The sequence below is a fragment of the Mauremys reevesii genome, linkage group 3, assembly GCF_016161935.1.
Source record: "Mauremys reevesii isolate NIE-2019 linkage group 3, ASM1616193v1, whole genome shotgun sequence".
NCBI lineage: Eukaryota > Metazoa > Chordata > Testudines > Geoemydidae > Mauremys > Mauremys reevesii.
Genome location: NC_052625.1, coordinates 42,197,149 through 42,222,193, shown reverse-complemented (window position 1 = coordinate 42,222,193; position 25,045 = coordinate 42,197,149). Strand labels below are relative to the sequence as shown.

General features: G+C 43.5%; 1 protein-coding gene across 1 annotated transcript in view; it reads left to right on the top strand.

Annotated features, from left to right (window-relative positions):
- STPG4 (sperm-tail PG-rich repeat containing 4) overlaps positions 1-24,663 on the top strand; it is a 32,377-nt gene extending 7,714 nt beyond the window's left edge. Inside the window, exons 2-7 of the mRNA XM_039529571.1 lie at positions 10-81; positions 3,762-4,022; positions 5,504-5,568; positions 6,313-6,367; positions 22,852-22,956; positions 24,507-24,663. Coding sequence (XP_039385505.1) covers positions 10-81; positions 3,762-4,022; positions 5,504-5,568; positions 6,313-6,367; positions 22,852-22,956; positions 24,507-24,623 — 675 coding nt within the window. The 3' untranslated portion in view covers positions 24,624-24,663. The remainder of the gene's footprint in view (positions 1-9; positions 82-3,761; positions 4,023-5,503; positions 5,569-6,312; positions 6,368-22,851; positions 22,957-24,506) is intronic.
- The last annotated feature ends 382 nt before the right edge of the window (positions 24,664-25,045 follow it).

Sequence of the window (25,045 nt, the reverse complement as noted above, 5' to 3'; positions counted from 1 at the left end):
TCTTAATAGGCCTTGGAGAAGGAAAAAGAAAGAGAAACACCTTTGGGACACAGAGATACATGGTGGAGTCTTTTACTTAGAGTATGTATATTTTAGCTCATTTTTTCAGCACTTTTTCTCATTGTTCTTAGCATTGTCACTTATGCAAAATTCTAATTGTTATGGGAACAATAGCCATTATGTACCCGCTGTTTTAAGTCCCAATCCTGAAAGCAGTTGTGCATATGAGTAATGTTACACACAGGAATAGTCCCCCTGACTTCACTAAAGTTGCTCACTGCATGTATTTGCAATACTGGGCCTTAGTCGCCATGAATATGTTAGAATAAATGGATCTTGAATAACTCACACTAAACATACTCTGGGAAAAACATGGGAAAAACAAACAAATGTTCAGAGAGAAAACTCCATGAGGTGAAAATAATCCATCTTTCTAATTTTCCTGAAGTGCTACTTTATTTAAAGTCAAAGGGCCTGCTCCTCCGCTAGTGTACATCAGCATAGTTCTTTTGAAATCATGAAACTCTGCAGATTTGTACCAGCTGAGCAGGGGTGCTGGGGTGCGGGAGCATCCCCTGGCTTGAAGTGGTTTCCATCATATACAGGATTTATAGTTTTGTTCAATGGCTTTCAGCATCCTCACTATAAAAATTGCTCCAGTGCCACTGCAGCTGAGAATCTGGCCCAGAGTTTGACTAATTAAAGAATCCTGACTGTGTCTGATAAAACCTGAACAAGTAACTCTTCACTAACATTCAGTCTTAAAAGAAAATGGTAAGGCAAGGATGTTCAAAAAAGCCTATAGGAACTAGTTCTCGTAGGTCTCTTTGACGAGCCCAGCCTAAAGCTCAAATAATAGGATGTAACTCTGAAAGACTGCTCAGACAGGTACATCGTATCCAGTACAAATCTGTTCAGGCTGAGATGGAGGGTTAGGAGGGCATGTGTGCAGAGGAGGTAAGGGGTGTTGCATGAAAAAGTGACTGTTTTATTGATCTGATAAAATATAATCTTCTATGATTCTGTGAACAGGCCCAGTGCCCCTTCCAGCATCAGTCCCTCAGTAACTGATCACAGCACCTTCTTCCCTTTCGGTCCTGGTTGATTATGATCATGTGCTGTGAAAGCTCGTTGTGGCCATGGAGAAAGGCTGGACCCTGGATCTGGTCCCCAGCCCTGAATCAGACTCTTAGCCTGCTATCTCCTTGCAGCAGCAGCACATGAGCTGACTGGCAGCACAGGCAGCCCCTTCTTGAAAGGCATTCCCCTCCTCCAGTTTCAGGAGAGCATGAAGTAGTGGTGGGATTTCCTACCTGCTCCGTAGCCTCTGGGGCAGAGGGCTGGTCCTTTCACATTGTTGATATGTGAAGTGGGGGCTCCATACTAGATTGCAAATCCCCCCCCCACCAATGTAAAACAAGAAGTACAATAAAGTAAACTTAATATTAAAACAAAAGAAGACACAAAAGGAGGAGCCATTCAAGCTCCTCTCCTCCCCCTCTCCGTGCCCCCCCCCACTACATCCACATGCTCTAACAATCATCAGGCACTGGGTGAATGGCCAGCCCAGAAAGGGTGGGTTAATCCTTCTCTATCATTCATTTCTATTTCTAGGTTGAGTTTAAACCTTCAGTGATTGTAAACATGTTCATTTTTCCCTTTAAAAAAAAAAAAGCACTGGAACCTTTTTTCAAGAGGTCACTGCTTGACTTACTCAGCAACCTTTCAATGACACCACCTGCATCCAAAGTGGTGGAGGAATGGCAGAGCCTTTTGCTGGAAATTCATTAATTCAGAGCTGGGAAATTATAATCTAGACATTCACAGGGGGCCTGATCTAAAGCCCTTTCAAGTCAATGGGAATCTTTCCGCTGAGTTCAATGGCCTTTGAATGGACTGTGCGTAGAACTAAAGTTTCTTAATGGATTAAAAATGTATGACTTGCATTCAGGGAGGTGCACGGTGGGGCCTCAGCCAGCCCCCATGGGGGGCAGGGAGGGAGCACCACCCAGCCCGCTCTGCTCCTGCCACAGCTCTGCTCTGCCCCAGCCCAGCTCTGGCCCCAGTCGCAGCTCCACCTCCACCCCAGCTCAGCTCCAACTGCAGCTCTGCACTATCCCCAGCCCAGCCCTGGCCCCAGTCACAGCTACACTCCACCCCCTGCTCCACTCCAACTGAAGCTCTGCACCATGCCCAGCCCAGCTCTGGCCCCAGTCGCAGCTCCACCTCCACCCCCTGCTCCACTCCAACTGAAGCTCTGCACCATGCCCAGCCCAGCTCTGGCCCCAGTCGCAGCTCCACCTCCACCCCCTGCTCTGCTCTAACCAGCTCCTGCCCCAGCTGCAGCTCTGCTCTGGCCCCAGTCCTGCTCTGGCCCCAGTCGCAGCTCTGCTCTGCCCCAGCCACAGCTCTGGCCCCAGTCACAGCTACACTCCACCCCAGCTCAGCTCCAACTGCAGCGCTGCACCATCCCCAGCCCAGCTCTGGCCCCAGTTGCAGCTCTGCTCTGCCCCAGCCCAGCTCTGGCCCCAGTCACAGCTCCACCTCCACCCCCTGCTCCGCTCCAACCAGCTCTGGCCCCAGTCACAGCTACACTCCCTGCTCTGTCCCAGCCCAGCTCTGGCCCCAGCCACAGCTCTGCTCCACCCCCTGCTCCATCCCCAGCCAAGCTCTGTTAATTTTTTTGTAGCGTGAACTATGCTTAAAGATGGTTCTTGTTCTAAAGGGTCTAGTATACTTTATTTGCCCATGATAGGTAAGGTCTAAAATGACCTTGCTTTTTAAAGGCCCAATCCACACTACAAAAACAACTGATTTTGGAGCTGCCAGCTGGGGAGAAGCCTTCATAAACACAGCCCCTTTAAAATGTCTTTCTTGGCTGACCCCCAGCAAGAAACAACCTATTTTCCCATGTTAGCACTTCAGAAAATACAGAGAATATGTTGAGAGAGAAGCAGATTCGGGTCATCTGGGTAAATCCAAAATCCTCATCTTTCAGCCGCATCTGAGCGAGAAGAAACCTCTTGCAGTCTGGAACAGTCTCTGTGGCTGTGGAGTGCAGAATACTCAGAGAGCCTCTGTGGGCCAGCAGCCACGGGGTAATTTGCAGCTGAAGAGAGCACTAAGCAAATCAGCAGTTTCCACTGAGAAACGCATCTGACTCCTTTACATTTTATAGCAGGACTGACAGTGAAATGTTTTGTAGCCAATATTTTTTATATTATTTTTTGTATCTTTTTTTTCCTCCTGCTCTTCTGTACCTAACACAAATGGGATGTTTTCACTGGTAGAAAGCAAAGATGAAAACAGCCATCCAAATGGTGTGTTCCAGTTCAGTTATGGTTTGGTCCCTTGAAGTGAGGAAGCAGTCACTATCTTGCCAGTCATGTTGAAATGTAGAAATTCATTGTAACAGCAATTTAAGTTGGAGGCTTGATTGCAGCTCTTGGGCATAAGTCTTTCTGAGCAAGAGAAAGATGCTTCTTGTGGGTAGCTTACATGTTGGAACATCATGCTGATAGTTCAAATGGCTGTTTTAATTATTTTCTTTAGAAAAAGAAATATTTGTTATTTACCATTTCACAGATGAAATGACTAGGATCCACTAACTTCTGAAATGTGAGTGTTTGACAGGCTTTGGATGACTGGATTTAGTTAAAACAAAGACAAATGCCAGTTGGAAATAACATTTCAAATACACTTTTAGTAGAAATGCAGAACTGCACAAGAATCTCAGCCTAAATAATGTTTGTTTTTACTAGCCAACACCTACGCCAGGTACTTATGTAGTACGGGATTTTATTGAAGAAGCCCAGCTCAACCCAGTGAAAGCGACATATAATTTTAAAGGAGAAGGCAGAAAGAGACCTTCCATCTTCCAACCAACAGCTGATCTCACGCTACCAGATGTTTATACATACATTCCTCCTAGCTTTGTAGATCTGGCAGGAAAAAAGCCAGCTACATATTCATTTAAAAGCTCACCAAGGAAAAGTCCCAGCACCTTATGTTTTAAAGATAAGGTAAAAACAAAAGAGTGGTCAGAGCTATCTCTTAGGGGGAACCTAAGGTCACCTCTCCCAGCTTGCAAATATTAAATACAATGTGCCCTGTCTAGAACTTTAAAATGTATTATTTTATATGTTTTTGGTGTCATATTTTAAAAATGTACCTTTGATCCCAGACTAGACAAGCCATGAGTGCTATTGTCACAGGCTAGGCTTTTTCAGGCCCACCCGCTGGCCCTCCCAAAGTACAAACAGTCCCCAGATAAACAGTCACTGAGTGAGAAGAAACCTCTTGCAGTCTGGAATAGGTGCAGTCTGGAGTAAGAGCTTCTTTCTCTGTGACTAACCTTCCCCTTTCCCCTCCGGCTCCCTCATTTTGCTCAGTAAAGCAGCTGAGCCTGGCTGATTGATGGGCTCCAGCCACCTTGATCTTTTCAGCCTGTTCCTATCAGATACCTTAATCCTGCAACAAATATAGGAAAGGGTTAGACTTTTTAGATGGCTCCCAGCCCCACTCAAGATTCCAATGAGTGATATTGCTGTCACTGGGACTTGGGTCTCTCCTTTCCATGTCAACTAGCTCTGTACCTAGGGCAGAAAGGAGATCAAGAGGGGCTTCTATGCCTAGCTAGATGTGGAAGAGATATGATTCCCCTGTAAAAGACCCTTTAGATGGTCCTCAGAAGATCCTGGCCACCATTTGCTCATGTATTGCTCATGCCACCTGCAACCTCCAGGTTTAGTAATGTCAGCAGAACTGTCACAGGTGAAGAAGGAACAGGGTTCATGTTCCTACAATGGCTTATAATACAAACAAAGCATTACCTAGTGGATGAGAACACTGAGTGCAGGCTCTTTCTCTCTCTTCCCCTGATGCCTGCAATAGCCATGGGAAAGGCCTTCATCCTCTGTCTGAACCCTCTCACCAATTGGCATAACATAGTAGTTTCAGTGGAGTGGGTAGAGAGAGTAAGTTATATATGAACTTTGAGTCTTTCAGCTGGGGGCACCAATATAATGGGTTTGCTTGGACTAGCCCTGTGGAGGTTTTGCAGCTATGCACACACATATTCACGAAAGCATCTGTTCCCTGAAAATTTAACCACATAATTTAAATCTAGTTTTTCAGCATCCTACTCTAAAAATGTTTATGTTTAAGTGGGTATAAACATTCTTCTGCTCTTCAGAGGTGTGTTGCAAGGCTTAATCAATCAGTGCTTGGAATGAGGTTTTAGCTCCTTAGATGAAAGGTGCTATATGCCATTGGCTTCATTGGGAGCTATAGTTGAGTAGGATCAGACCCTTAAAACATAGCAATACAAAATGATCGGCCTGGTACATGAGCCAAATTCCACCCTCAGATACATGCATATCTTTCCTGTTGATTTAAATGAGAGTTGTATCTGTGACTGCAGATGTTAGAGAAGAAATCAGTAATATGAAGTCAAACCTTGATTACCTGTCACTGTCCTGTCCATACTACCCATTCCTTCCAGGATATTGACACTGCACCAGGCCAGTATGATCTTTTCCCTGTTCCAGTGCCCACATTTGCATCCAAGTAAGTAAATCAATGTTCTTATCTTCTCATTTTCTTAGACTGTTTTCATGTATTTTTACCTGAATTTCAGCGCTACTGTGCATCTACAACTCCCATTTATGTCTTTTCCAAAGCCCATTGAAATCTTCCATTAACTTCAATGATTCAGCCCCATAGTCAGTGTCCTCACTCCCATCTTTGTTGTAGGGTCTTGATTTGACAAAGCATTTAAACACATGATTAAGCCCATGCCCATGCAATAAGCATGTACTTAAACACGTTTCAGTTCCATAGACTTCAGGATCTGAAGCATGTGCTTCAAGTTAAGCATGAGTTTATGTGCTTTGCTGGATTGAGTGAGAGTTGAGTGAGATTCCAGTGAGAGTTGTTTGTACTCAGTGCCTCTGAAAAACAGTCCTTTTACATCTGCAGGTGCCTAAACATGAATTAAGATACCCAGGTCATTTGAGTTTGTAAATTGGGCTCTTTATAGATAGTAGTAGTAGTAGTGAATTATAATTAATAAAAGTGGTTTAGCGATCTTTCTCTATATACCCAGGGAAAGATATGGTTACCTCTCTTAGTTTCACAGTATATTTCACCAGTACAGAATGATTTCTGTTATATTGCCTATTGAGATTTAGGAGAACGACAGATACATTTTCTTATACTGAAATAGAAGCAGGTGGAAACTGTTGGTAAAACTGTAAGTAGCAGTAAGTGTGTGTCTCAAATGACTTTAACTGCTTCTTTTTCAAAACTCAGGCAGTTTATGTTTCGTTCTGCAGTTCAAAGATTCCCAACAACTTACTTCACTCCTGTAAGTACTATGTAGACAAATATTAACTGATGATAAAAAGTGGGGGGGTGTTTAATGGGGGAAAAACACATCTTGTAGTTCCTTTTTATATTTAAGGGATGGTCTTTACTGCTTTGTAGTACAGTATATTTAGTATTCTGAGTATGCTAAGGCCCTGATCTTGAAACAGTTACGCTCATGAGTAATTATGAACATGAGCAGATTTTTTTTTTTTACTACAAGACTATTCACATGAGAAAAGTGACACATGTTCTTAAGTGTTTGCAGGACCAGGGCCAAAATGACTTTTGAAAATTATTAAATACCTCAGCTTTGCTTTGGCAATTATTCAGTCTCAAAAGCCATGTATGGTGAGTATACTATAAAACAACAGAGATCGTTGCTATTCAACATATCACTGGGAAAAAAATACATGAAAGAGAAAATACTGTAAGGGCTTGAAAGCTTTGGACTGCCTCTTTGCCAGGTATGTTCTGGGGATGTGGTAAGATGAGTAACTGATTCAAGATAAGTCAAAGTATGAATATTTCTTCAAGTGAAAAGCTTGTAAAGAAAGGGAATGAGGGGTTGGACTTGCACCATGCCAGTGTGAGAGGAGAATGATTAGCTAAAATTCCTCCCCTGCATTATACTGTAATAAAGCTTAAAATGCTTCCACCATCTGCGACATTTAGACCTGATTCCAATCTCGCCAGTTGTATATCTCCAATACTTCCGTTGCATTACTCCTGATTTATACTGTACTTGGAGAGACAGGAATCAGGCCCATGATAATTCCACTACCTCATTATTTCACTTAAAACGTGCCATATGTTGTTTATTAAATTGTCAACTACTCTAACCATACATGGAATAAAAGTACTAACGTGCAATTCTGACATCATTCTGTATTAGCAGGGGATCACACCCATGAATTCTGGGCCTGACCCAGCAAACCCTCCATATGCAGAACTCCAGTAAAGAACAAGGTGGCTTGATGCTCTTTTACTGGTGATTATCCAAAGCTCCGGACCTCAGCTGCCATTGTGTATTAAACAAGCTTTGTACACTCATACATTACAGTATTTCTCTCACACACAGCATTTTTTAAAAGATGTTTTGGTTTTGTTCGTGTTTTCTTCCCTCCAGGAATACTCTGGGCATTTTTCTATTGCCCAGTTTATGCCCTGACCCTGCAGACACTTGCACGTGATTAATTTTAAGCTTGTGAATCATCCCACTGATGTCAAGGGGACGACTCATGAGTGTAAAGTTAAGCATTTTGCAGGAGTGGAACCTTAGTGATAACTGCTCTTCTTGATGAATTCAGAGCCCCGAATACAGCTTCCAGGTGAGTGAGAGGGGATTCTTCACTAAGACACAAGACCCTGGGCTCAGCATACTACTCAGTGCCCAGCCATGCCCTTTGCTATCCCAGGAGTAAGGGACTAAACTTGAGTTTTGAAGTTTCATATTTTATTACTAAATGCTTACACAGTGCTCTTATTAATTTTGTTACAGCTGATAATTACAAGACATCCCATAGTTCCGGTGATACCATTGTCCATTCAAGCTTCCTTTTGTGCATTTGTTACAAAGCCACTAAACCTGGTGTTGTAATAATGGGATGCCTATTCTCGATTCTCTGTTATTAAGTGAACACAGAGTCGTCATCTGTCCTATTTTTTACATAAAGGTGATTCATAGAGTAGAATGTACTGTACTACAAAAGAAAGGGAAGAGAGTAGTTCTATAGGACGTGGTTGGAGACAGAGGTGACGGCTCACTGCTATGATTCATGCATGTATTACACAGGCAGTCCAAAAATGGGCCTTACACACAATTAGCCACAAAAATCTGGAATCTATAAAAAGAGACCCGTCAGTCTAACAGCGAGAAATTCAGATGTGCAGCTTGAGACAAGGGAAGGTAATAACTCACAGTGGGATGAGTTGTCAAAACTCATTGAACACCTGCTCATGATAACTTCCTTAACAGGCAGTTCTAACAGAGAATGTTCACTCAAACTGAAAACAGATGCAGGTAATTTAAAAACTGATACAATATCACAAGAGATAATTTAGACAACATGTATTACAGGCTTGATTGTGGTCCAGCTACTCCTCACAAGACCACATGCATGAGGGGGAGGGAGTAAGGAGTCATTTCTCTACCACCTTGTATAATTCATGTAAAGATGGCAGAACTACAGCCTCGGTGGTCTGGGGAGTGCTCTGCCATGTATTCCCCTGAGATCCCCTTGGCAGAAAAGGGGGGAGAGTAGGCAGACCCATGACAGATTACTCTTCCCTAAGTACAATGGAGGAGGGAAAAATACTCTGCGCATAGCATTCAGTTTATGTAATTTGAAACATGGAAGGTGGTGTATGAAGGGGTGTTTGATAGAATCATAGAAAATTAGAGTTGGAAGACACCTCAGGAGGTCATCTAGTCCAACCCCTTCTGATGCTGAGTGTTGCCTGGTTCATTCCAAAGGCAAAATATTTGCTCTTTGGAAGTATTTTTGTGAGTCCCACAGATTCATCATCTGTGGCCATGATGCTTTTTGCAGTATCTAACATGAGGTGAGCTTCATCAGAGGCAGGGAACTCACCCCCGACCTGTCTCATCAGTTATTAACATATGGCTCCTGGGAGCCTGAGAGATACATTCGGAAATTACTTTGATAAAATATACATATATTATCAAGGAGATCCTCTGGAAATGCAATTTATTTTAGCTGACTTGCTGCTTAAGAGCCAGTATCAGCAGTGATAATGCTTCTGTACTCTTTGCCTTTCACCCTTCAGGAATGCATGCTTAAATCTGTCAGTCTTGCTGTGTTTTTCTCAGTAGATGCACTCTTTTACTTTGGGATTAAATATAATTATCTATAGAAGATGAGAATGTACAGATGTCAGCAATTTCAGATTCCTAATGGGGACTAGAAGAGGATTTTGACTCATGAAACAATCTATTTGTGTCACTCATCAATCTGTTCTAGAAGGAACATCATCCTTGAAAAAATAAAAACCCCAGGAAACTGAGCAACTGTACATGAAATGCTGAGCAACTGTACGTGAAAGTACAGCAAAGGATTGATTGTGTGTAGTGTAAATTATCAAGAGATATTCTTCCCCTGTTAAATAGATGTTAACCTTTTATTTGAAAATCCTCCAGGATCTCATTAACTTCTCCATGCCAGGTGGCCCTTTGTGATAAAAGAGCCATTCTTTGTAAACAGCATCTCCTTAAATGAGTTATTGATACAGCTGCCATACAGTATTTTGCAACAAACGAGCTTTAACATCCTTTAAAATTCTGCCTCCAGCTTCAGAATTGCAGTCAAAACCTGTGTGCTTTGCTGATAGATTAGATCTGTTTGGCTACTGCTCGGGAGATGGTTTTGTCAGTCTTCCTGTTTATTTTATCAGGTGGTTGTTCTGTGTTCTCATTTAACCTCAGACTAACACACAGTTGGAGCAATAATATTAATCTCAATAAGGTTTTTAATCATATGCCCTATGTAATCTCATAAGCAATTGCTGCCCTTCTTAATCTTACCCTAGCATAACATACCGTAGTGCACTAGTAATACTGCAGTGTTGTTATTTATGATGCTAGGTTTTCAATTTCATAAATACATATCAGCATCCTGTGAAAGGCTTAAAATGTAGTTATGGTCAGGAAAAAGATTTTGTAAAAAACGTGTCAGTGTTCCTGCCATATTAACTCTTAATTATAAACCTAGCAGTATATGCAGAATGAAGTCCTGCTTTCCGGTTGGTTGATTTAACTGTTAGGAAAAAAGCAGCAGTAACAGTCCCACATTCATAGCTATGTGCAGTTCAGTTTCTCAGCATATAAAATAGTAATTGGTTTTTATTTGGTATTCCAGATTTTATATATTAATGTTTTTAATGGTAATGACTCTAGTAGTTAATTGCTGGCTGGATTAAAGGTTGTGACTTTCACCTTGGGTCCTCAGCTCCTCCAGGTAGTCAGTACTTGCCAGAACATGACTTTTCCCATCAAATATTATTACTTAATCAATAACTCTTGAGTCACATTTGCTCATCTTACAAAACAAGAGCCTGATCCTTTATTAAACACTGCTTGCAATAAAGGCACTAACAAAACTTCCATTTACTTCAGTGGATTGGGCCTCAACACATTTTTTCCAACTGCCAGCACTACAGACCTAACCTGGTGTCTGAAACTAGCCTATGGTCCCAGTACAGCAGTGCAGTCAGTGGAGATCCCTAGGCAGATTCTTCTCCATCACTCCAGCAGCCCCCAAATGAGATCCCTTGCACTTAGTAGTCTCTTCTCTTCCAGTTAGTCCAAAAACAGTTACCTAACTTATGAGACCTTTTCCCTGAGCACTGCAGTCCATTTCAGTGCCTGTTTCCTTGGTGTTCTGGCACTTCAGTGCCTGCTCCAGCCCTTCTGCCCATCAGCACTTGCCCCAGCCTCTTCAGTGCTTGTCTCAATACGCTTCGCCGCCTTAGCATATGCACATGGCTCTCTTCCCTCAGCACCTCAGATGGCTCTTTCCCCAGTACAGAAATGCTTTGTGTTTAGCAGGCCACTTGGCACTTCACTCGCTGCACCATAATTCTCAGTGTCGGAAGACCTTGCCATTCTTCTTGGTGCTAGTATTAGTGAGTAATTCCCCCCTCCCCAATGGCCTTTTCTTTAAAGGGAGAAGGGAAGAATGCTCAGTGGCTTAAAACCATTCCAGACTGATGGCCATGCTCATGACTTCATCAGCTTAGGAGTTGACCATGACATGCATGCAAGCATACATAGAGATGTCACCACGAGTGTGGAAGAACCACAGTGAGCCCCTCAAAAAAATTAATCATTTTGAATTGCCTCATCATCCTGAAAAAGTAATCTCTCAACACAGGAAGTGACTGGGACATTAGGGGGCATTATATATATTAGCAGAGGATGGCAAGTGTCAGCTACAGACCTTACGGGTCAAAATGCTTGAAGAGTTGAATTCCTGATCATTTCACTCTAAGTAGTAAAGATCCAGGTGTGAGAATCCTGTCAGAATGATATCTTCAGAGAAGCAGAACAACAGGCAGGTAATTTTCTCTTTTACACTTTGAAATGAAGGGGCATTAATTCTCCTTTGGTTGATAGTCTTGTAGCCCTAAGTCAGCATCAGCTTGGTTTATCTGCTGCTTGTGTCAATTATTATGTAAGTCAGATCTGCCGAAGTACCAGTCTAGCTTGCACAGCTGACTCATCAGAATGCTTTTCATTCAGAAGCTGTTTTGTCATCTGCCACTTCTGTCCTACTTTTACCTTTATCATTTACCCCTTTTTCCTCTTCCATATCTGTTGACCATTGTTTTATACTTTGACTGCCACTCATATTAGACCCAAGTTTACCTGTTTCAGACAAACCTGGTTTATTGGCGTAAATTATCAACAGGAGAAATGTTATATCATGAAACTGAAGTTAAGGAAAATGCTGCATCTATTTAAGAAATGAATCCCACCTAATTTCAAGCTGTCTTCTGTTATTTTTTGTCTCTCTAGTTTAAGTCTTTGCCATTTATTTTAAAAGCCAGTTTCCCAGGTATGGTCTTTGATATATAGGAGTTTCAGCCTATGATAATATACCACAATTATTTGATTGTACAGTAAGACATCCAGATCCATGTAAGAGTGCAAAGGCATGTTGCAATTTTTTTTCTGTGTATCTCTCATGCCATTTTAGCTTTAAATGGAGCTTATGTCATTCATCAAATTGGCTTTAAATCATCTACATTCTGTCACTGGGCATTTTCTCAATAGCTATTCTTTCCGCTAGTTAATTTCTTGTCAAATGTCAAAATGTGATGGCCAAGCAAAATTTCCTGTGATCTGAACAATATCCTACCTTCACAAACCTTTCCTATTGACAAACTAAATTAATTGCCACATGAAAAAGCATGAAATGGTACAAATGCATTAAAAAGCATAATTTTTATGCTTGATGGAACATGACAGAAGCTAAAATAAGAACAGGAGGAAAATAAACAGACATTAAGTTACCTAATGGATATAAATAGATTTGGTTGGATTTAAAAATTTTAGAGACAATACTTTTGTTTGAAGTGTGGCATATCAGAACCACTTAAGCCAGATAAGTCATTTAAAATTGACTGGTATAAGTTATTTTAATTGCATGAAACATTGCAACATCCATTTCAGTTGTTCATAAAAGGCTTGTTTTCATTTCAAGATAGGGCTGATATCTTGAAATTCCTCAAGGGGCAGACAAAACTGTCATAATTGATCAATGTTACTCAGATTTGATGTGGCTAAAAAAATATTTTGTCTGGAACAGAATCTAAGAAGCTGGAATGGTTTGTACAAAATCTAGGCTAGAACTTGTGTCTCAGTGAGAATGAAAGGAATATTAGAAAAATTATTGTAAAGAAAATATAAAATAACAAAATTACATATATATGATGAGCTACTTTAATGCCAGTGTTTTTTCTCTCCCTAAAGTTGCTGTCCATTTTCCTAAGCCTTAAAATTAGCTTCCAAATATAACTTTCTAGTTAAAGAGTCTGATCTTGTTTACTTTCCTTGACTAGAGTGGAAATTTTGGCTGTGCAAAAGTTGTAGGTTTGGGCTTAAAGGTGGCAATCTTGGGGGGAGAGGAAGAGAGAAAATGACTCTGGGTGAAGTTCATTTCAGTGCTGATGTCCTGCAAAAAAGCCATCTGCATCACTTAAATTCCATATGGGCCTGATTATCCTCTTACACCGCTGTAAATCAGAAGTAACTTCTGTGAAGTTACATCAGTGTAAAACTGATGTGAGGTCAGCATCAGGCCATTATAGGGTGACCAGACAGCAAATCTGAAAAATTGGGACGAGATTGGGGGGTAATAGCCTATATAAGAAAAAGACCCAAAAATCGTGACTGCCCCTATAAAATCAGGACATCTGGTTACCCTAGGCCCTTAATGGGAAGTTTACATGGTGCATAGGACCAGAATTTGGTAAACACCCTACAATACTTCAGCTCCACAATATGGATCTATATTTAGTGCATGGAAAGTGGTTTGTTACATTGCGTTTATTTTCATGATTGAGGAGGGAGAGGCAAGATAGTTCAAAAGTGAAATAGACAAAACTAAGCCCATTCTTATAAATTAATATTTCATTTGTGCATTGCAATTGGTTGGAAAGCTATAAAACAAATGAGCAGAAAAATTCTAGACCCTTATATTATGAGCCAGATACTAATCTGGTGTAAATCAATGTAGTTCCATTGACTTTGGTGGAAATATGCCAATCCACTGGTTTGTTTATGAAAATAAAAGAGTAACATGAGAAATAAGCACATGCAAAGAATAATTAAAAGATCAATAAAGAGTTCAGCAATTGTAAGAAAACATAACCTTCCAGCATAAAATATCAAGCACCATATATTATAGGTGGGCTGGTAGCATTATAAGACCCTGTTTTCACTTGCTCATAACTTGGCCAAAATTTAATCTGGGTGCTTGGTATCTGCCTTGGGATGAATTTTTTGAAAAAATGTCAGCCATTTCCAAGAATGAGGCTAGGGAAAAATTAATTGTTTTTATTATGTTAAAATAGCTGGTATCCTTTTTTCTGAGAAATTTTAGCAACACCATGCTTGGGAGCTGGAACATGAAATTTGGCAGGCAGTGGCCTTTGCACCAGGAACATGCCTTTTGCTGTGCCTGTGAAAATCCCTCCACATTTGGCCAAGTTATAGGCTTTTGAAAAAATTTTGTTTCTGTAATGCCAACAGACCCTGGTCGTTGGCAGGCAGGATTGAACCGGGGACCTCTGGATCTTAGTGCATGAGCCTCTACTGCATAAACTAAAATCTATCTGCCTGTTAGCTAAGGCTGTAGAGCAGACTTTTTATCTCTCTCTCTAAGTGGTCTCGGTGCCACTTGATGGGACAGAGCACCACACCCAGAAGCTGGGTGGGTTACATTTGCACATGCTCAGTAGAGACTTACTACAGCTTTGCAGCTAAAATCTTTGAAGACTTTGTCTACTCTGGGTATGGGCCAGCCGAGAGTTGAGCAGGTTTTCCCTGAAATTGTAGCTCTGAGCTGCTGTGGGTTTGGGCACCAGAACAGAGAACTCTCTATGTCCCCTCTGCTGGGCCCAGGCATTGTGCCTGATTCAAATGCAGAGGGGACAAGAGCCAGACCAGAGGGGTGGGAGATGGCGGTAGTAAGTCTGAACAATGAGCAAGTGGGGGACTGGAGGCTGGTGTGGGGGAGAAGAGAACTGAGATTGGGAGTTGGGATGGGCGAGATACTGGGCCTGGGAGCTAAAGAGGGAAATGGGGACTGGCAGCTAGTGGGTGGAGGGAGACTGAATTAGAGGAGGAGCTAGGTGGGGAGACTGGGACTTGGTGGGCAAGGAGACTTGGAACCAGTAGGATGTGGGAGGAGGAACTCAGGCAGAGGGGAGACAGATCTGATGAAGATGCAGGAGGAAAACTGGCATTGGCTGAGGAAGGAGACTGGGAACCACTGGGATAGGGGGAATCAGGTGGAGGGCCAGGGAGATGTATCTGATGAGGATGAAGGAGGAGAACTGTGACTGGCTGGGCAAAGAGACTGGGACAGGGAGCCAGACATGGGGGAAATTTGGACAAAGAACCCGGGATGAGTGAGACTGAGATTGGATAAGGAGATTGGGACTCAGAGCAAGGCGGGAATGTTGGGTGTGTGTGTGGGGGGGGAGACAGATTGGATGAGGAACCAAAAGGGCTGGGGTGTGGGGGAGAATTGGGACTGGTGGGGCCATTCTGTGTCTGTTCCCAATCTGTAAAATCAAGATAGGTAATAATTGGAGATATACCAAACTCCTAGAACTGGAAGGGACCTTGAAAGGTCATTGAGTCCAGCCCCCTGCCTTCACTAGCAGGACCAATTTTTGCCCCAGATCCCTAAGTAGCCCCCTCAAGGACTGAACTCACAACCCTGGGTTTAGCAGGCCAATGCTCAAACCACTGAGCTATCCCTCCCCCCCGAGATGATGATAACCCCTCACCCAGGGCTGTCCCTAGGGGGTTGCAGGGCCCAGAACATAGGTGCTGAATTTCTAATCTGCCAGGGGGTGCACCCGCCTGACTCAGCTCAGGCCATGCCCCCACTCCACCCTTTCTTCCAAGGCCCCACCCCCGCCCTGCCTCTTCCCCACCCTATTTCGCCTCCTCCCTCAAGCGCACTGCACCCTCACTCCTCTCTCATCCCCCACCAGTGCCTTCTGATGCCAAGAAACATCTGATCCATGGCTGGTGGCAGGGCGCTGGCTCAGAGGGAGGGGGAAGTGATGCTTGGTGGGGCCCACCGGCAGGCAGGAGGTGTTGGGGGAGGTTCTGGTAGGGGGCTGCCAGTGGCTGCCACTCACCTCCTCACCTGTAAGTTCACTGTAAGCTGCGCAGCCGGGCAGCAGCCTATTTAGCTCTACGCAGGCACTCAGGGAACCTGCTCAGGGACCAGCCAGGGAAGGGGCACTCCTCCCCGGGCCCTCACCTAGCCCGGTCCCCAATCTGCCACGGCCACGGCGCCCCTCCCCCAGCCCCAACTCTGCTGCGGCCACGACACCTGGACTTGCTGGAGTGGCCTGGCCGCAGGTGTGGCCGGGGTGGCCCTCCCCTGGCCCAAACCCAGCCCCAACCCGGACCTGCTGGGGCTGGGGGAGGGGTGCCTATCCTGCAGCCCCAGCCCCAGAGCTGCTGCGACACGGAGTGGCGCCTCTCTCCCTCTGGCCCAGGTGCTGCTGCAGGGAGAGAGAGCTGTGGCGGGAGTCCTCTGTTCCTGCCATAACCCCGGAGCACCCTCCTGCACCCCAAACTCTTTATCCCTGGCCACACCCCATAGCCCGCACCCTCTGCACCCAACCCTCTGCCCCAGCCCTGAGCACCTCATTCCTGGCCCCATCTAGGGTGACCAGGCAGCAAATGTGAAAAATCGGGATGAGGGTGGGGGGTAATAGGTGCCTATATAAGAAAAAGCCCTGAATATCGGGACTGTTCCTATAAAATCGGGACATCTGGTCACCCTAGCCCCACACCAGAGCCCACACCCCCCTGCACACCAATCCTCTGCACCAGCTCTGAGTCCCCTCCAACATGCTGAATCCCTCAGCCCCACCCCCAATCCCATGAATTTTGTTAAGTGCACCAATATTCAAGTCATGTGTCCCACATCACTTCCATATTGGTGCCCATAACAAAATTCATTCCACACATGAGTGGGAAATATTAGAGGGAACACTGCTCTTCACCCCCCCCCACCCACGTGTACCTGCCACTCTCTTCCTCACAGTCCACCTACCTGCCTGCCTGCCTCCTCACGCCCCGCCCACCTGCCACTCACCTTCCCGTTTGCCTCTTCACCCGGCTTGCCTGCCCGCCTCCTGCCTCACCACCTAGCCCACCTCTTTGCAATTTTCTTGAAGCATGGGGCCCCCCCAAAGTGCAGGGCCCACAGCAGTCACCCCGATTCGCCGTACCCAAGGGATGGCTCTACCCTCATCTCAGAAGAGGGCTGCAAAAATAAATTCATTAATGTTTGTGAAGCACTCAGATACTATAGAAAAGCCCATGAGGAAATTAATCATTCTCTCTTCAGAGCAGGATTTGAATAGCATGCAGCAAATAAGGCCAGGGGCCACCCACTGAATGAGAAGAAAAGGAAATACTGAATAGCTGCTCATTCAGTGAGCACCATCCATCCTGTGCACAAAATGATGCAGAGGTCCTGTGAGAAAAACCAGTATGTGATCGCATAATTACACCGTATCGTAGTGCATGCTGCACTAGGAGGCCAAATTAAACTTGCATAGTCAACCTTAATTCTGGCATTTCCTAACTTTTGAGTGCTTGATTTTGCAACCTTAATAATGTTCTTTTATTATAGTTTTGTGCGTGTGTGTAATTAAATGTAAGTAATCAAAGACAGTGAAAGGGACATTAAGCCAGATCCTGGTATAACTCCACTGACTTCAGTGGAGCTGCATGAGTTTATACCAGCTGAGGACTGGCTATGTTGTCTGGTAACAAAGGCCCCAACATTAGTCTCTTTTTGGTTCTTTTATTTTAACAATTTTACAAAACATTTCTAGCAATACTATGTTTACATGAACATGTAGGGCCTGATTCATCACTGCACTGCTCTAATTTGATGGTGGTATAACTATTGATTTCAGTGGTGTTACACCAGAATAAAATTAGAGTAACTGAGTGGTGGATAAGGCCCTCTGTTTTTAAATTTATCAAAATAGTTTTTGTTTGGATATAAACATTTCCATTGATGTTTGCCAGAGTTCTGCTGTCCAGCCATATGTCTGTCAATGGGATTTAGGAGTCTGACCTGCTTAGGTGCTTTTATAGATCCCATTAGTGGCCCATCTACTTTTGTAAATCTGGCCCTACAGCAAAGGTTATCTTGTGGCTCTACTTGAATATTCCATTGAAATAGTATCAAAATTCAGGTGATGGAGCAGTGAGCAATTAATTAGTTCTTGTTGAGAACTGGGATGATTTAGATGGGGTTCTGCTTTGAGCAGGGGGTTGGAGTAGATGACCTTCTGAGGTCTCTTCCAACAGTAATCTTCTATGATTACTTTAACCTCACATGATGAGCCCATTAGTGTCATACAGTAGTTTTGAAGAGTTTAACAAGAACTGGAACAATAATTACACAACAACTTTGTGTCACTTTCATCATGCCTAGCTATTACAAGCAATCTGAATTCAGCCTACACAATGATGAAATATTTCAGAATTGCTTGATAGTGAAGCACTGGGAGTTAAAGTTGTACTCGGCTTCTTGTTTTCATTACGCCATTCATTTAATGTTTAGTAAAACATTTGCTGTGACTTAGACATTATCATCTGCATCAGTTAAAGTAAATGTAAGTATATAGTCAGCTGTGATTGCAATTCTATTCAAATGCATTTACTTATCTGCATGAAGAAATGTTCCATGACTCAGTACTATATTCTAAGGGCCAGATGTTTACAAATATTTAGACACCTAGTGAGATTTTCAAAGGCATCTAAATGCCTTTAAAAATCTGTCCCTATGGGCCTGATTCTGCAGCCTTTACTCATATGAGTAGTTCCTCCTTCATGCATTGGCTTATGTGTACTTGTATGTGTAAAAGTTGGGTGATTCTCCAATATACAAATGTTGATGGCTTGTAATATAAGAGCATGGTTTTGAAGAGCATATTAAAATTAGGGAGCCATCAGAATTGAGAAACAATCTTCTCCTTTCACTTCTAAACTAGTAGTTTGGCATCTACAGTATAAAATATTTTTCCTTTGGTTCATTCACATTCTAGTAGTTGCACTGGGGAGGTTTTGGATGCACAGCTACATTCCAGGTATATTGGAAAGCCAAAGTACTAAAACTTAATACATTAAACCAAAAACCCTCTTAATCAGCATCTGTGCTTGGTCTTCAGAGCGTGATTGGTGCCACAGTTTCAAAGAGCTATTAAACATGCTGCTTGTTTAAAGCTGAAAACAAGAACTTTTAATGCATTAAGAGAATTCATATCAGATTGTTGAAATATTTTGAGCTAACTTTTCAAGCTATGTATTTTAAGGGATTATCTAGCCCCAAACTACGTTTGCTGTTGATGGCCAACAGAAAGTCCATGAGTCACTCAAGGCATGTAACTACTGTGGCTACTGCTGTCCTCTAATTTAAGTGAGAAATAATTGCATTTTTGTGCAGTAGTGTAGCTGTGAGGAATTTGACTCTGGGAGAATCCTGACTTAACTGAAGTCAATGGCAGAACTCCCATTGTTTTGAATGGAATCAAAATTTCACTCACAGTCTAACTCTGCCCAGCTGGGCTCAGTGGAATCATGTTGGCTTGTGAGGCTCATGGGACCCAGTGTATTCCTAATGCTCTATGATGAGGGAAGTGGGTGGGTCCTTTTCAAGCTGGCTGATGACAGTGACTCAAATATGGGTAAGGTACATTTATTTATAACTATGATTCTCAGGTGTTTGCATTGCTCTAAGTTGTCTTATGCACTCTTCTTATATACTTAAGGCCAAATTCTGTTCTCAAGTAAAGTAAATAGGGCTACTTATGCTGTGGTTCCTATGCTGTGGAGATGCCTTCTGCAAGCAGCTGAGCTTCCTCAGCTCACAGATAGTGCTTAGCCCTGTGTTCCTCTTGCTTCAGTGGATTTACACTAGGGATGGACTTGGCCCAATATTGGACTCTCTGCAGCCTAAACACATGCATTTTTAAGTGATTGGAAACAGAAATCTGCACCTGTTATCACAATGTAAGCTACCCAAATCACAGGAGAACAAGAAGCTGTTACAACCCAGGATGGGCTCCATCTGGTGGGCACTCACCAGGCTGCTGTAGTGGACTTAGGCTTGTGTCCCGTGTGCTCTTCGCTTGCTTGGGCTGGGCAGAGCTTAGCAGTGTCTCTCTGGTGCTGGACCTCTAATCACATGCTCCAGGCACAGACCCCATGTCTGATACCTCTCTTGCTAGTGCGACCTAACAGTCCAAATGCAAGGGCCCAGAAACTAGTTCCAGCTTTCCCAAAGCAGCTGTTGAGTCTCATCAGAGCTGCAGACCCTCTGGTTTCCAGCTTCACCCTACAAGGGCTATGTGACGGTGAAGTTACGTAACAGACTCTGCAAAAAAAATTGTACACACATACTCTTAGGCAGTACAAAAGATATGTATATCATCAGAAAAACCAAGACCTGCATGCAGATTTCTGCCTCAGTTTCCTCACCACCCTAAGAGTCGCAGGACATCCTGGATTATTCTGCCTCTGGTCTGCTCATAAGAACAGCCATACTGGGTCAGACCAAAGTTCCATCTAGCCCAGTATCCTGTCTTCTGACCGTGGCCAATGCCAGGTGCCCCAGAGGGAATGAACAGAACAGGCAATCAAGTGATCCAACTCCTGTTGCCCGTTCCAAGCTTCTGGCAAACAGAGGCTAGGGACACAATCCCTGCCCATCCTGGCTAATAGCCATTGATGGACCTATCCTCCATGGACTTATCTAGTTCTTTTTTTAACTTTGTTATAGTCTTGGCCTTCACAACATCCTCTAGCAAGGTGTTCCACAGGTTGACTGTGTGTTGTGTGAAAAAATACTTCCTTTTGTTTGTTTTAAAGCTGCTGCTTATTCATTTCATTTGGTGACCCCTAGTTCTTGTGTTATGAGAAGGAGTAAATAACACTTCCTTATTTACTTTCTCCACACCAGTCATGATGTTATACACCTGTATCATATCCCTCCCAGTCGTCTCTTTTCCAATCTGAAAAGTCCCAGTCTTCTTAATCTCTCCTCATATGGAAGCCATTCCATACCCCTAAGCATTTTTGTTGCCCTTTTCTGAACCTTTTCCAATTCCAATATATCTTTTTTGAGATGGGGCGACCACATCTGCACACAGTATTCAAGTTGTGGATGTACCATGGATTTATATAAAGGCAATATGATATTTTCTGTCTTATTATCTATCCCTTTCTTAATGATTCCCAACATTGTTTGCTTTTTGAACTGCCGCTGCACATTGAGTGGAGGTTTTCAGAGAACTATCCACAATGACTCCAAGATCTCTTTCTTGAGTGGTAAGAGCTAATTTAGACCCCATCATTTTAGATGTATAGTTGGGATTATGTTTTCCAATGTGCATTACTTTGCATTTATCAACATTATCATCTGCCATTTTGTTGCCCAGTCACCCAGTTGTTGCTCCCCCTTTTCTTTGCTGGAGCGAGTCCTTTTTAAAAATTGCAGTCCTCTTTGACTGGCGACCACTCTGAGCTGCTTCAGGTCCCTCATCAAGCGATCTGTTGCTTGGTCACAAGCCCACCTGGAAGCACAGTTTCCCCTATGTAGTGGCCAGCTTGCTGTCTTAGAGATCTTCCATTTGAATGGAATACCATCCAAGTTAATGACTCTTGATCCCTTTCCACTGTTAGCTCTCTGATGGGCACAGGACTTTCTACTGGACCTCAAGATGGAGGTTAACAGACAAGGCTGAAGATGTACTGCTGTTTAAAGTCAAAATGTCATTCACAAAATAAAATCTAGTTTGCAGGGCCCAGAGCCCCAAAGGGACTTAGGCATTGCAATACTCATTGTCACAGCACCTAACTTTTAGGCTCCTAGAAAAATCATAGGAACAACACTGATCCACAAAGCTGAGTTAGGCACCAGCTCCTATACAATGAATGGGGAGAGAGAGGCACTTTAGAATGTGATCCACAAAACCCAGCACACTGGCGGGGGAGGGGGAAGGGGGCTGCCTAAGATAGCCCATAGGAGATGCTGACAAAAAGGGAGCTGCTAAGCTCCACCATTTTCAGGGAGATAGTCACCTATCTTTGCTTAGCAGTCCATGAATGGCAACATGCCACATGCCGTCAGGCAGCTTAGGCACCTAAGGTGTTTCTTGGAGGTATGAGTTAGGCACGTGCCTGGTCCACACAAAACAGCCAGAGGTGGAGGAGCCCACCTTATAACTTTTAGTCCAGTGGTTAGAGCAGTCACCTGGGATGTAGGAGAGCCAGGTTCAATTCCTCCTCTTCCCAAAGGGGCAGAAAGGATTTGAACGAGGGTTTCCCACCACCTCTCAGGAGGGTGTTCTGACCACTGAGTTATGGGATACTCTCAGGCTCACCTCTTGAAGCTGTTTCATTGTGGAGAAACAATGAAAGTAGCTGGAGCGGAGGTGTGGGGGGTCTCCCACCTCCTAGGTGGCTGCCCTAACTACTGGATTACAGAAGTCTTTTAGGGTAGATTGTGCCTGACCCAGGCACAAGGCGTTTAGAAGATACGAGGACCCACAGGCAATTACAGTCCTCTTGCTCATGCCCCCTGGACTGCTTGACCTCCCCATGTGATGAAGGGATGTGTGACGCAGCACTCACTACCGTGCCCACTCTCCTTTAGAGAGGTTTATTAGTCCAAACATAAGCACATAGCAGATAGACAGTTCCTCAGCTCACCCTGTGTCCTAGAGTTTCACAGCCTCCCCTGCCAGGGGCCAGCCAGCTGCCTTCTCAGGGCCAGTTCTCATTCAGGCAGCCCTACCCTCCTTCTAGGACACCAGCCCTAGGGTTCCCTCCCTGAGCACCTAGCTCTTGTTCCAGGGATCCGCCACCAGCCTGCTCCAGTCATTCCTCCTCTGCCTGCCCTCTGACAGGCCTTCATAGTTCCAGGTATAGCCCTGTCCTCTTTAGTTGGTTTATTTGCGCTCACCTGCTCTGACATAGGAATGGTGGCTGGAGGATGAAAGGCCATGGCAGAAATGGTACATATGTGCTTTAGTGTGGGTTTTGTGTAGTATAATACCATTAATTATTGTAATCAGATAAAATATGTAAACAGAATATTTCACCTTAATTTGACACCAGAAGAAAAACTATGAATTGTTCCAGCTGGTGGGAATGCACCTTTAAGAAATCCACTTTTGATTGTGTTGTAGAAAGAAGGGCCAGGGCCAGGTGAATATGAAATGAAGGAAAAAACACCTCATCCTGTATCTTCGTGTTTCCAGTCCAAAGTGCCTAGGCTGCAGCCAGTCCGTTCAGTAAGTAGTCTGAAATATGAACCAATCTATAGGGTATGTCAACTGCCTGAAATTAATCATGCAGAGTCAGTGCTTAAAGCAACAGTTACAAAGTATCACTCTAATGATTAGAAAGGTAGGACTTTGGACTGAAGAAAGAACACACTTCAAAGGAATGTTAGCTGCAAAAAAACTTTGGAAACTAGTATGAGCTATGGAATATTTCCCCTTTTCAGCCACTGGGGTAAATCCGGCCTATGTTGGTAGCCACCCAAAGTCATCCTAGTTCTCTGCCAGCTATTGGGTGGCCTATATGGAATAGGTTTGTTGTGTCAGTTTGGTTTATAAGCTTTTCTTGGGGAGCGAGGAGGGAGACAGAGAGAACTTTTGGAGAAAAACTAAATTACATTGTTGTGTGAGAATACAGGAGGCTGAGGAAAGTCAGTGTAGCCTGATGGAGAGGTGCAAAGTGATTGCACACTTGAGGAGTCAAAGACCAGCCATCATGGCCTTCAAAAACATTAAGAATGTGAAAGGGAATTATGGGGTTTCTGAGTAAGAATAAGCTTTGGGAACAGAGCTTGTTCCCTTCCACAATCTCATTTTCTTTGTTACAGCTACATCACATGTTAAATAGCATTGGCTTGTGTTTTCAATAAAGTGTGTGAAGCATTCTATAAAACACTTATCAGAGGGTAGCCGTGTTAGTCTGGATCTGTAAAAGCAGCAAAGAGTCCTGTGGCACCTTATAGACTAACAGAGGTATTGGAGCGTGAGCTTTCGTGGGTGAATACCCACTGCATCCGATGAAGTGGGTATTCACCCACGAAAGCTCATGCTCCAATACGTCTGTTAATCTATAAGGTGCCACAGGGCTCTTTGTTGCTTTTATAAAACACTTGACTATGACCAGGCAGCTGCTGTAATGTGACTGCTCCTTGTTACACTGATCAGAATCATCTCATTATTACTTTGTTCTCCACTGTCATATCCACCTTTTGTTTTCATCTTGAACTTTGGCACTGATTCTGTGCATGCTTATGCAAATATGTAACTTTAAGCACATGAGCAGATACATTGAAATCAGTTGGATTACACACATGCATAAATATTTAAACTATAGGGATCTCTTTGTAAGCTCTTTCTGGACCATCTCTTTATTATTGGAGGCAGCAGGACCTAGAAGATAGATTACTGAACTGGGACTTGGGAGATCTTGTTTCTATTCCCAGCTTTGACACAGGCCTGCTGGGTGACTATGGGCAAGTCATGTCACTGCTCTGTGACTTGGTTTCCACATCTGTAAAATGGGGCTCATGATACCTATCCCATCTGCAAAGTGTTTTGACAAATACAGCTGAAGAGTGCTATATGAGAGCTAGGTATTATTATCTGTTTGCTCAATGAGGCCTGATCCTTATTTACGGCCTTAGGCACTAGTGCAATATAAATATTACAAGTAGTAATAACGATACATATTTTCCTTTTGCAATACTATTAATGGGGATATATTGTTCTTTATTCCACACACATCTCCCTCATTTACTTACTTGTTTCTTTCATTTTTATAGAAAATACCAGGTCCAGGAGCTTATGAGCCCACAAGACAGTTTCCAAAGCAGCCACGAACTATTGCGAGCCTGGGTCACGAGCACAGCATCTTCTTTAGCAACACATTTGGATTTTAGAATAAAAGAAAGCCCCATCCTCTCTCTCCGCCCTTAGAAACCCGTTCTTCACCCCTCTGTATTTGCCCATGATGCTCTTACCATTAGAAACTCAGCATTTGCTAACAGTCAACAGAGTGGGACCCGAGATAGAGCAGGAAATAAATGTGCCAAGTGTAGACAAAGTAGGGGAGCCATTGGCAAATGTGACCTCTTCAGTGGCAACCACAGTATGTGTGGTGTCCATCCCCCCGCTCCCCCCCCACCATCACCAGGGGTGCTGTGACATTTCATATTTGTAAGGTGTTACATATGCTGTGGAGCACTGGAGGGAAAAGAGGGCAGGAGGTAACAGGAAGAGAGGTAGATGGAGGATTTGAGAAGGAAGTTGGAAGTAATTGAGAGAATGAAAGGAGAGACAGAGGAATTAGAGGAGAAAGAGA